Source organism: Haliaeetus albicilla, chromosome 16, assembly GCF_947461875.1.
Source record: "Haliaeetus albicilla chromosome 16, bHalAlb1.1, whole genome shotgun sequence".
Taxonomy (NCBI): domain Eukaryota; kingdom Metazoa; phylum Chordata; class Aves; order Accipitriformes; family Accipitridae; genus Haliaeetus; species Haliaeetus albicilla.
Window position 1 is genome coordinate 19304013 of NC_091498.1, and position 12724 is coordinate 19316736.

At 40.2% G+C, this 12724-nt stretch overlaps 1 protein-coding gene across 2 annotated transcripts in view; it reads left to right on the forward strand.

The window, feature by feature from the left end:
• RRAS2 (RAS related 2) overlaps window positions 1-12172 on the forward strand; it is a 45618-nt gene extending 33446 nt beyond the window's left edge. For both annotated transcript variants that reach the window (XM_069803781.1, XM_069803778.1), the window contains exons 4-6: window positions 2000-2108; window positions 10125-10243; window positions 10718-12172. In XM_069803781.1, the coding sequence (XP_069659882.1) occupies window positions 2000-2108; window positions 10125-10243; window positions 10718-10805 (316 nt within the window). In that variant the 3' untranslated portion in view covers window positions 10806-12172. The remainder of the gene's footprint in view (window positions 1-1999; window positions 2109-10124; window positions 10244-10717) is intronic.
• Window positions 12173-12724: the final 552 nt, after the last annotated feature.

Below are 12724 nucleotides of genomic sequence, written 5' to 3' on the forward strand. Positions count from 1 at the left end.
TGTGGTCATCAACGCTGAGTGCCTGGCTCTGGATTTCTGAACAGGTGTACCCAGTTCAGGGTATGTCTCTGCAGTCTTTTGCAGGCAGTCCTTACTCTGATTACTCCCAGGAATTGACTGGAACCTGCATAACTGATTGACTGCAGAGTTGAGATGAAACATACCTTCTTAGAAGCTCATGGAGCTTGGTCAGGTAGCTCCTGATCATTGTAAGAGTAGGAGACTGCTGTGTATATACAGGCAGTCGCTTAGCATTTTGGCTGCGATCTTCTTCCACTGAGCTTATCAGATATGTACTAATAAAGGAGAAATACTCAGGGATCTGTCCTTCCACTTGTTTCAAGTTGCAACAGAAGAGCAATCAAGTGACAAAATTTTGTCTGTTCCACCACCACCACCCCCCCCCCCTTACAGATTTAGTCTAGGCTCTAATAAGCTACTTATCTTATGAACAGCTCTGTAATGAGAATTAAGATAAATATTCTATGGAGCATGATCATGTTTCTGTTGGACCTGTATCTTACACTTAAGAATGCAGCGAAATGTATAAATTCTCTTGATGTACTGTCCAGAACAGACTCTTAGACTTCTGTCAGAGATCTGGGTCTGTGAATTTCAGACATACTGAGCACTTGTGTTAACATAAATATTTTTGCTGCAGAGGACTGTAGATTTTTTTTTTTGAAGTAGTCACCTGAACTCCTTGGTTTGTCTAAAAATCTTAAGTTTTTCTCGGTTCTTCTGGCTAAGGGTCTGCCTTGATTTTAAGCAAGTCTTGACACATTAAACTTGTATATTGCTGTCCTCTCTGAAGTCCCTCAAAGACTTCTGAAGAGCAGAGTTTTCATTTACCTTGCCTGTCAATGAAGTAACTGCTAGGGTTGTCTGTCCCTTGTGTGGTAGAAAGTAATTCTGTAGCCAAGACAAAATCTACACAACTTGGTAACTTTCAACACTTCCTCCAGTTGCTACAGACTTCTGAGCAGAGTATCGAACCAGCATATCTAAATGGAGGTCCAGCTGTGCTTAGTGGCACACTTCCTTCTAATTCACCTTCCTTCTCATAATTGCTTTCTATGGATCGGGTGGATTGGCACTGTCATATCTGACTACATAATTTTTTTTAATGCAGCTTTCTCACTGATGATCATCTTGCTTTTAAATTTTAGTTTGCAAATCTGAGTGTAAATGGCTTCATATGCCTGGGACTAAACATGGTGCTTGGCAAGTCTGCTCCAAAGGATGTATAATTGTCTGCAAGCATCCATGCTGAAGCTCCTTATGTAGTGATGTAGCTTTAACAGTGTTTACTTGAAAGCAGTGCTTTTTTTTTTTTCCTCCAAAAATCCTTGTTTAGGCCAGAATTAGCTTGTTTAATATACTGTCCTTGGAGAAGCTTTCTGCTTTGCTCGCCTTCCCTTAAGCACTGCTGGAATATTCCTTACTGAACAGCATCAATACCTGGTATAACTTATTTGGTAACTGGAAAGCTTTCTGATCATTTAGCCTTGCCATTTTTTGGTTCTTCAAGAAATAAAATTTTCCAGCTTTGATAGCTTCCCCCAAAATTCCTAGAAGTAGCTGTGGAGGTTGCCAGCTGAAATTGATCACCAGGGTCTGTAGACTGTAGTTTGAATATTCTAGCCAGAGTGGAACTCCAAAGTCAATATTTGTAAAATGGACTGTGGTTGCTTGCTTCTCTGCCACACATGGGCATCTGGGTCCCTCTAGATTGAGACACGGTAAGCGTTTTTCTTACCCTGCAGCCCCACCTAAGTCCAGTGCATAGCACACTGCTAACTTGAGGATTCTTTTAGTTTGAGTGTTGAATGATTCTCTAACTGGTCATGCTGTAACGGTGGACTCTGGAGTGCCTGCAGCTGTGCTTGTGTGGCATGACAGGGCAAGTCCAAATAGGTGACTCATCATTTCTGAATTTCTACAGAACCTGAGAATCTATGAATTAGTACACTGATACTCTACTTCTATTCTTTTACAGTTTTGAAGAAATCTATAAGTTTCAGCGACAAATTCTTAGAGTGAAAGATCGCGATGAGTTTCCTATGATTCTAGTTGGTAATAAAGCAGATCTGGACCACCAAAGACAGGTAATTCATTTGCTATTAGTTACTCCTCACTTTCTAGAAGAAAGTTTACAGTTTTCCTCCCCAAAATAGAGTGGGAACAAGAAACAATGGGAAAAAAAAAAAATCATATCATGCTAACTAATTCCAATGCAAGAAACACAACTACACTTAGTTTCTATACTTGAAGAATCTTAGAAGCATGATGCCATTCCACATACAGCACATGTTCTGGCTGACTCAGTGGGGTTATGTTGAGACCAAATCTATTCACATCTACTTGAGAGTTTTCTGTCATGACTTGATTACTCAGGCATGAACGTGTCTAATTCCTCTGTTCTGTTACTCACCATAGCACGCTGTGCCAAGCAGAGTGCATTCCAGCACTAGCTCTAACGATCCTGAGACTTGAGTGCTGTTGCTTTTACCGTTCACTGCCGTTGTGTATAAATGAGTAGCCGTTCACTGTTTTCTGTTTGGCCACTCATCTTCTGCGTAAGTGACTTAAAGCTTTAAAAGTTGGAAGTACAGCAACACAATTACTGTCGTGTTTATGTACCTTAAAGTTTTAAAACTAGTAGATGTCAACCTCGCCTCTAGTTGTAAGAGAGCTTAAAAGATTTGGTTTAGAATGATTTGAAGATTTAAATTTGTTTTCCCTGTTTACTCTTGATTTTTCATGAATCAAATTGAGCTGAAATGAAAATAATCTTACTACATCAGCAGGAAAGGAACAGGCATCAAACTTGTTTTCTTCTTCAGCAGCTTCTGAAATAAGTTTACTATTTTCTCCTGAGACAGTAAGATGACCCTTAAAGCTTGGTAGCAAACACATGATTGATTTTTATCTGAGAGTAAACTAAATATTACTAAAATTGCCATGGTTATTTTAAGAGTTTCACAAGGAAAACACAGCTTTAAACAAGATATTCTCAGATTTGTGTCCCAGGACCTGACTTAATTTTCTGTCCACAAGTGCTTACATAGGTTTTGTTCTTTGCTAAATAAAATCTTTTCTCTGTCAAAAAACAGTGGCTGGAACAAGAAGAAATTAGGTTCAAAACAAATAAAGAGTTTAGTGGGTTAGTATGTTGTTGTTGAAGGAGTTTCTCGAATACAACATAAAACCTTCAGTACAAAAAAGTCCCTGTTGAGTATGCTTCCTTGATTGTCACAGCCTCTTTACCCCAGAACCTGTGTAGAAAGATCACGATAAAATTAAAACCTATGCAGAAAGATACTGTCTTGAAAGAAGTTTTCACAGAAGTAGCTCACGAAGTCATCAGAGGTAGCTTTGTGTGCTCACATGTGCACAAGAACTATCAGCCTACCCCTGAGACAGAAGTGAAACTCTTTTACTCTTCAGTTACCGTCATGCCCCCATCAAAATTCCTGAATATAGCCTTGTAGGTCCTGGAACACAATGTACTTTATCTCACACACAAATGTTGGCATGGAGATCATGTAGGTGAAACTGAACTGTTCTGCAAACTAATTGCTGAAGGACAAACATCCAGATGCTTTGGGAGGGAAGTAACATCATTGCTGTCACCCGAGTTCTCAGAGGATACCTGCAAATGTAGTTTGTAATCCTGTAGATCCATTTCTAGAGACAGTTCTGAACTTTGGTCTCTGTCCTCCACCTTCCTAATGTTATGATGCTGCATCTGTTTCTCCCTTAATGGTAGAAAGAGGTGCCTGTCCCCTGTTCTCCTGCCAGTCCCTCTGCACCTGATTCCTAGCTGATTTTTCAGGTGATGATGGGCTGGTACATGTTTGAGCTCAAAGTAGCTGTTTTCAAATTGCTTAACTTCACAGTTTTGCTGCTTATATCTGAACACAAATAAGAGCATATGTCCCCAAAAGCTCCTTTTGCTTTTTATGGCTACATTCATTGCCTTAATTGATAAGGTGCTGAGGCGCATAACGTTTGGTGCTGTCACTCACACAGTTTACATGGAAAGTGGTGGATTTGTGACTTCCATCATAACTTGGGGCTTAGACGGCTGTAACTGAAAAAGCACTTCCAGGATTGCTGGAACAGCTACTTGTGTGTTCTTAACTCTTCCCTGCCCCTTCCCCTGCACATGGTTTGTTTCAGTTAGCCTTAAGTCAGTCTGAAGGAATTGTTTGGGGATGCTGAGCTGACATAATCAGTCCCCAGAAGGGAGAGGCTTAGATCCCCCTTGATTTTACGTTCCTGCTCTTTCCTTTGCTGGCCCCAGCTCTCACTTGAAGCACTTTCTGAGTTGAATCATCTCTCTAGACGGGGAGGAAAACAGATGAGCTGGAATGGCTTTCTGGGACCTGTGTGAGTTAAATCAGCTTGCAGAAAGACTTGAGTGCCAGTGCTCAAAGCATGAGAAGGCGTGGGCCTGTGGCTGGGAGCAGGGCAGGGAGGAGTTGGGGTGGGGGGAAGAAAGTGAGACCTCGCCTTTTGGCAGCAGCAAGCAGTTAGATGTTATCAGCTGGGGGTGAAAAGCAGCCAGAGTCTCCACTTCATCGGTGGGGTTGTTTCTGGTGGGGTTGTTTCTGCTCCGTCACGCGAACTCTCCGTGCAGGCACCCAGCGAGCTGGACCGGCTTGCTTATCTGGCTGAAAACTAGTCCTACCCCCGTGCCTCTCCACGTATGGAAAAACTTCAGCCTGACAAGCAGGGTCGTCCTGCTCTGGCTACAGGTTTGCTGCACAGGCAGCTGCGACGGGAGGTCTGGGGGCAAAGGTGAGAGTACTCCCTCCCCTTGGTTAGGAGTGCTGGGGTGAGTGGGAAGCGTGGGGTGTCCCCAGGCTCTAACTTGTAGGCAAAATGTGAGAAGTGCTAGTTCTCTTCATTTTTTGCATTGCCAGTCTGCTGGTGTGTCAGGCCTCACTTTGGTTACACCGAAAACCTCATCGGCCAGGCTAGAGTGTCACACTCACTCCTTCCGCTTATCTGGCAGTTCTACAGGAAGTCAGCTTACTTTCCTAACTTGTTTAATTACAAATGTACGTTTTTGAGCCTCAGGATTTAAGTAGCATTTTTAGAAATTCAGGAAGCTGGGTGTGAGTTTTTAGAGCAAAACTACTTGTACTAGACATCTGCCACCTCTTTCTGAAAGGCAGGAGGCGAACTAGTGAAATAATAGAGAACACATGCTACCTCTGAGAGCATAAAACTCAGTTAATTTAGTGTGTGTTTTGATTGGCAAATGATACTGAATAGAATTAACACACAAATCTTCCTGGAGCCCAAAAGAGTTAAACATGTACAAAAGTTTTGGATATCTCAAGGGTCTGACCCCATCTTTATGCAAGTAACCGTGTTTTGTAGTTGAACGCAGTAGAGTACTATCATTGTGATACCATAAATTTGGAAGCAAATTATGCATAACTAATAGTCTTTGTGTGGTGGCAAATGTTTCTCAAGAAAAAATCAACCGAGTTGTACAGCAGAAGCGCACAGATGATAGTATGATCTTGATGGTGTTGGGGCATTCTAAAGGTGTAGTCTAAAATAGTGGTGGCTGTAATATACTATCGGTCAGCTCACAGGTGTTTTTGGAAGAAGAGAGGTGAAAGAGGAAGTTTGAAACAGTAATGTGCTATGGTAATAATTGTATAGCTGAATGAAGTTTAGCAGACTTCTTGTAACTTTGTATCCTTTGTGGTATGGGAGACAAAGTCCTCAATATCCACAGGTTAGGTTGACAAAGAAAAATGAGTTGTTAGAGGATGAGTAAGTGTTAGTCTTTAGAATGTCCTTGTATGATAAGGAATAAAGTTACCAGTGTTTCCAGCTTCCCCAGTCACAAATTGGTGACTGTGAAACCAAAATTAAAGCACCATCTCTCATTGCTCTTTCCTTAAAATAAATGCTGCGTAGCAGTCTTTCTCTTAAATGGGTTAATTCCGTACAACTCAACACTGGATGTTTTTACAGTAAGACAATTCAGTAGAGCACCAGATGTTTTAGTAATAACCACTACTGATGGAGGAGTAGACTTGTCAGTGCAGGATATGTATGACTTTTTGTAGATAACTGCTAGCTTAAACTGGGTCAAGTCTGATCATTCCCCAGATGGCAGGGTTTCAAGGAAAATCCAAGTTGCAACAGGAAAGTGCTTGGGTTTTATTAAATGCTAGTTTTTGCTTTTGCATCATGACTGGACTAATACAATGACCTAGTGCTAAGATCATCTGTGCTGCTAGATACCTTTAAAGCAAGGTTTTAAAGAGAGGTCCAAGTGACTTCAGTTTATGCATAGGTAGATGATGAGCAAAGCTGATGATCCCAGGCAAGCAGCCTCCTGCTTTGACCTTGATCGGCATCAGCCTAGATGCTAGCAAACAAGCAGTTAATATGTTGGTTTTGCAGACTCACTGCTTCACAAATTACTTGGCCTGAGATGGCTTATTCCAGGGGGTGGATGGATACAGGGGCCTCGGTGGTGGCCTACCCAAATTCATTAACATTTCCTTTTGGCCTTTCTCTTAACTATTGTGACCTGGTATGAAAGTGTGACAGTAGCTTCTTGAGGTGGTAGATTTTTATGGCCATATATAGTGATGCCTCTGTTCTCACAGGTGCATTGTACCTTCAGGTCTTCCCATGGCTTGCCTGACTTTGAGCTTTATAGATAACTAGCAATCAGGCATCTGATGCAGTATTCAAACACAGCAAGTCAGTCTGTTTGAATATGTGTCAGTGCTTCATAACCACAGTTTGTGTGCACCAAAGTGACCTTTTATATGGGAATGCGGACAAAATAGAGTTAGTGGACAGTGAACGACCCCTTCAGAAAAGCATTGTGGTAGCCCACTGTAAGCATGAACAAGTGGCACTTTTGGGTGGGCTGCTGAGGCAGAAAATCAGGATGACAGATGCACTCTTCAGGAGTGATGGAGCTCTCGGCAGGAACGGGCAATGTTTCTGCGCAGGGAGCACTGTAGGGTGACCACAAGGAGGTAGAAGCGGATTCCTCTCAAACCTGAGGAAACTGTTACCTGCTGATGCAGGTACAATGTGGCCCTTGGTCTTGCATAAGCGTCCAGGCAAAATACAGATGCAGTGTTAGGTTAGGCAGCCTCGTAGAGTTGCTTTAGGTGGAGGAAAAAACAGAAACTTCAGAAATTAGTATATTTCTGATGGTTCTCAGCTACAGTAGTGAAGAGGGAGGACCACGTGCGATATGTTCACAGGATTCTTGCACAGATACTCAAAGGGAAACTCTTTCAGTAAGAAGACTGTTAACTTAGGGAGCTGCGGAATAAGCTTTTCCATGTTTGACTTGCTCACTTGCATCTTCTGTAATGGTGTTTAGAGAAACTTTTACCAAATATCTGAACAGCATGAATGAATGATACCCAAAAACAAACAGCAAAATATCCTATAATAAAGGATAAGCATTGTGATTCCCATTTGTATTCAGCCTTAAGCTTACCAAAACTTAAGAGACTTTGACTGCAGAACCAACACACACACATGTATGCACACAGTTACGAAAATCTGTGGTTCTCTACTTCTGTTGAAATAAAATACAGTGTTCTTTGAAGAAAAAGAATTTAGTTTTTATTTTGCTGTTGACACTTAAGCTCTCCCATCACACATACTGAAAAGCCTGTCATGACACAGGGTTGTCGTACGTGAGAAGGGAAAATAAAAAGATGTAAATTCATATCTTTTCAAGCATTTCTATGTTTGTACTTACTACATTTCCCTCAGCTTTGAAAATGGAACTGGTATGTTCTGGCCTCTAATTTACAGCTTGGGCACTGCAAATGCTTCTGTAGTGTGCCCGAAACCAAATTTTTTTTTTTTAAACTGACTTTGAGGTCACTAAAGTTGATCACAAGCTACTTGACAATATACTTGTAAGACAGACAAAGAGATTATTTTGGAATTAAGCAACCACAGATATTCTAGTAAATACAATAAGGACTTTAATGTTGCCCCTAATAATGCAGAATATTGTGGAAGTGTAGCTTGACTTTATTGCGGTATTTGTTTGACTTGTACCTCTAATGTGCTTTAGGTAACAGTAATGAAGAAAGTAGTAACCACATATGTTTAAAGACTGGGTTCAGTTTGTCTTCAGGACTATACATTCTTTCCAATTATTTATTTTTATTAGACTTTAGCCTCTCACTTTCTGGGGCTACAGTAGACTATGGAGGGATGAAGAAAAGTAAAGGGGTTTGGTTTTGCAAAAACTGCCATATCCATACTTTTAACTTACTTTTGTCTGGTGAAGGAGGCAGAGGTGCACAGAAGGTTCTGGAAGCCCTGATGGAAATTTTGGGGGATTCTGCAATGTCACTGATGTGCCAGAAAACAGCTACAAATGTTTCTCCCAGTGCAGCCTTCATAAGCTTTGGAATAAGGATATTTCAACATCTGGGGCTAGAGAGGAAGGTGGAAGTGGATTTGTTAGCTAGTGGAGCAAGAATCTTGAATATCATTCAGTTTTCAGGCTGCAGTGGAGGGTTGAAGGATCTCAGTCATTCTCACTTTGTGCCCTGCAGTTAAAAGTGCAGCTCCAGTAGTTGATCTTGGGGTTGGGTTGGTTTTGAGGGTGGTTTTTGGCTTCAGCTGATGGTAATAACACTGAAATAAATGTAGAGTTTCCATGAGCGTTTGAGATCACCAGATACATCCTGAGTTAGTACAGCTAACGGCACAAGGTGCTGGGGTTCCTTGTAGAGCTTCATGAGGGTTTAGTGGGAGCAGCCCTCAATTCAGCATGATTATGAATATAAAATACCAGTGAGGGTGGTAAGGACAGAGGGATCAAAAGCGTTGAGATGCTGTGCACGAAGGCGCTCAAACCATATGTGTAGCTGTTAAGAAAGTATTTTGCAAGCTAAAAAGTACTTCTGTATCTTGCGCTGTGGTGAATGCTGCCAATGATGCTTTTCTATTCCCATCTATTTCCATTTCTGTATAGCTTCTTAATCTAAGTGAATATCTGAGTGCCTCTTCAAAACTAAATTAAAAATAAACACTCATACTTTTTTGTTCTCATCGTATCAGTCCTCTACATGCTGGTTTAAGGTTTTTCTGTGAAAGCAGTGTAATCTCTGACATTTCTTCCACGAGCCATTGTCTCGGCAAAATCTGTTGTACTTCCTCTTATCGCTGGAAGCTGCCCTTTCCTCCCTGGCCCTGTGGGCGACCTTCCCGTCGAAGCCTTGCATGCCTCGCACTGCTCAGGGTGGCCTTCTGTTGTCTGACCTCGCTGCTTTCTACTTCATCCAAAACTATGCAGTGATCTCCTTTGGTTTTGCCCTGTGACTGACTTACTCCTTTCTATAATGGTCCACTAGCTTCCTGCCTTCTGCTTCATGACTTCAAATTTTATGCCATCTCTTTACGATGCTCATTATTTCTTCTTCATCTCCCTTTCCTCTGTCTGAAGGAGTCAAGAGGTAGACAGGCTTTCTTTAACGCCTCTGGATAGCCTGAGGGCTTCATGGATTCTTAGATCTCTTGTAATTTAAGCTATGTTTAAAACTGGCTGTATTAATATTTTGCTGTGTCATAAACAGATTTTTTTAATTACTTTTATAAAGATTCAGAAGCTAAACATCAGTTCTTGTTTTAAAACTAGTAATCCGATTTTTTTTTCTCTAGATTTAGCTGGCACAGGGAGAAGGTGAATCTAGCAATAGTATTCACAGTTGTGTTAGTAATCCATCAGAGGCTGACTGAAGCACTTGCTTTGAGGAGGGAGGAGTGAGGGACTCTTGCATGCCTGTGAAGGAAAACTTGGTCTTGTTATGCAGAACTGAAGTGGAAGCAGCTGCAGTGAGGGAAATTCCTTGGAGGATCAGTCTTTGTCTACTGCAGAAACTTTTTTAAAAAAAGTCTTCACTTGCGTTTGAAAAGATGCATTACATGGGTTTGTTTCCCAGTCATATTGTGTGGACAGTGTGGAAACTCTTCTGTGGCCAAATAAGCATTATTGTTTGAGGAAAATAGATCCTTAACATGTATACGCAGCGTCTACCGATACGAACATGCCTGCTAGAAGCCTTGAACTTAATGATTGGTATCTGTTACAGGTGACGCAAGAGGAAGGTCAGCAGCTAGCACGGCAACTTAAAGTAACATACATGGAAGCCTCGGCAAAAATCAGATTGAATGTAGACCAAGCTTTTCATGAACTTGTCAGAGTTATAAGGTATGATAACTTGAGACCAGGTCATTAATGTCCCTAAATTAATGGATAGCTACAGCAAATGTATTGAAATGTAGTGGGAAATCACTAAGAAAATTCTGCCTGCTGTTACCTGTAAACTTTGACCAATGTTCTCCATTATAAAATATTCCTGTGTATTAGGAAAAATATTTACACGAATGTAGTATGTATTTGAAAGAATTTCTTCACCTTAATGTCTCAGATTTTATTGGTCACCCAGTAAGTATGCCTGATAGACTAAATCTGAAATTGGCCTTCCGTAAAAAATGGTGTTTCTTTTAAAAAAAAAAAAAAAAAGCAAACCCAAAACCCCTCTTACCACTCACTTAATCAGTAGAGTGTCAAAAGTCAGTCCATCCTCTACAGAAGTGTAAAAACTGTAACTTTAAATACAATATTTACTTTTATTTAACTGAAAATGATTCTATGAATTTAATTTGAAATATCTATTTCCAGGAAATTTCAAGAACAAGAGTGCCCTCCTTCACCAGAGCCAACACGGAAAGAAAAAGACAAGAAAGGCTGCCATTGTGTTATTTTCTGAGAATCCCAAGAACCAAGCTATCAGCTGCCAGATTATTTTTTTTTCTATCCATCATTTTACATCACTTCTGGTATTGGTCTAGCCTTATATGTGCATGTCCTAAAAGTGGTCACCAGAATAGCCTTAGTCCAAGAAGCTGGCAGAATAGTTCTTGAAGAAGACTCAGTCATTCTGGGGCAGACTTCAAAACAAAACACTAAGGCTGCTTCTTTAATACCACAGTTCCTTCCTTCTCTCCCTTAAGAGCTTGCACCTTGTGGAGTTTTATTCGCAAAGGAGATGAAACAAAACCGTGTAGGACAAGGTGTTGAAGTTGTGCTTAAGTTGTCTCTTGTGAATTAATTTATTTTTACTTCTGACATTTCATTAGCTATTACAAAGACCTATATTGAAGTATAAAGAATACTTTTAAAAAAAGGGGTGGATTGGCTTTTTTTGCCCTCAGTTAAATTAGACTTGAGTATTCAGCTAGCCTTAAGAAACCTACACTGAATTTCATTGTCAGCAAAAATTTTCATCTGTCATTTATGCTGCAGTTTTATTTCAGTGGCCAAAACAGTCTACTGTATTTATTTTATGAATCCAGAACAGCTACAGGATGATTACTACTACTATTAGGATATGGCCAAATACCTGAGCTCATTCTGGATTGAGGCATTTCAGCTTATTAAGAAATTTCACATCATTTGTTTGGAAACAAATTGTGTCTTCCTTTGTATTTCTGGGTAAGGGATTAAGGAAAACTAAAATTGTAGCTGTTTTTGTTTCATGTGATATAAAAATGAATTTGATCTTTCCATTGTCAGAGATGATTAAATGTTTTTGCTATATACTTTTATACATTATTTTCTTATCAAACTAGTTAACAAGTATTTTTATATGTTTGTAAGCAAATATGCTTTCACAGCATAACTTGTGTATATGTAAAGATGAGTATTTAATTCTCACAGTTCACTTTTAACTGACAAAATGTGGGATTTGCCAAACTGTGGTAAACTTCTCCTTACTCTTCCGGTTATACCCAAGAATGGCCAACTATGTGCCAGCCCAGCACACCCATAGAGTAAAATCTAGTGTTGTGTTTTAATGAATTTCAGTATCCCTTACTAAAGACTGACCATTATGTGAATTATTAAACTGTAAGACTTTTAACTGATTGTTTAGTTAAACTGTGGATGGTTGTTTAATTTTGAGTTCTGTGGATTGTGTTTAAACAATTCAAGAGTATGGTCCCTGATATTGAAATACTGAGTGGTATTGCACAGTTGTCACCTTACTGAATGTGTCCAACAGTTCTTTGAAACTTGATTATTAAGCAAACCCTTGTATAACTTCAGGTGCTAGAATTAAAGATGATCTAACCATTATTGGGGGGTAAGCACATTGCCTCTTTCTGACTCTCTTCCAAAACCTGAATTTTTGGGGGGTGGGGGGAAGAAGGTGGTGGAGGGATCTGGTTAGGAGATAGATATGCAAGTCTGCGTGACCCTTCTTCAAGCTTGGAAGTAAAGAAAAGCCATTTTAGTTTAAGTCGTGATAGATAAGTGCAGATGTTTGTTTTGACTTGAAGTATGCAGTCGGTGGTCAATCAACAATTCTTGTGTTTTCAGGCTATGCTCACTGTCAGGTGCTCTGCCATAAATCTGTAAAAGTCTCTGCTGAGAAAACAGTGCTTAAATGAGTTCCAGTTACCTTTACAGAAGCAAAGCATTAAACCTAGAAGTAACACTAGTGCCATGCATAGTAAGGTTTTTTTAAAGTAATTTAGATTAGGTTGTGTAATACTGTTTTGAGATAGTGGCTAGCTTCCCCCCCTCCACTCCCCTTTAAATAAAGTTTAGTTGATTAAAGGCAATTTATGAATAACGCATAGAAGATTCAAACAAGAAGATAGAGTGGAAGGACATTTGGGAGATGTA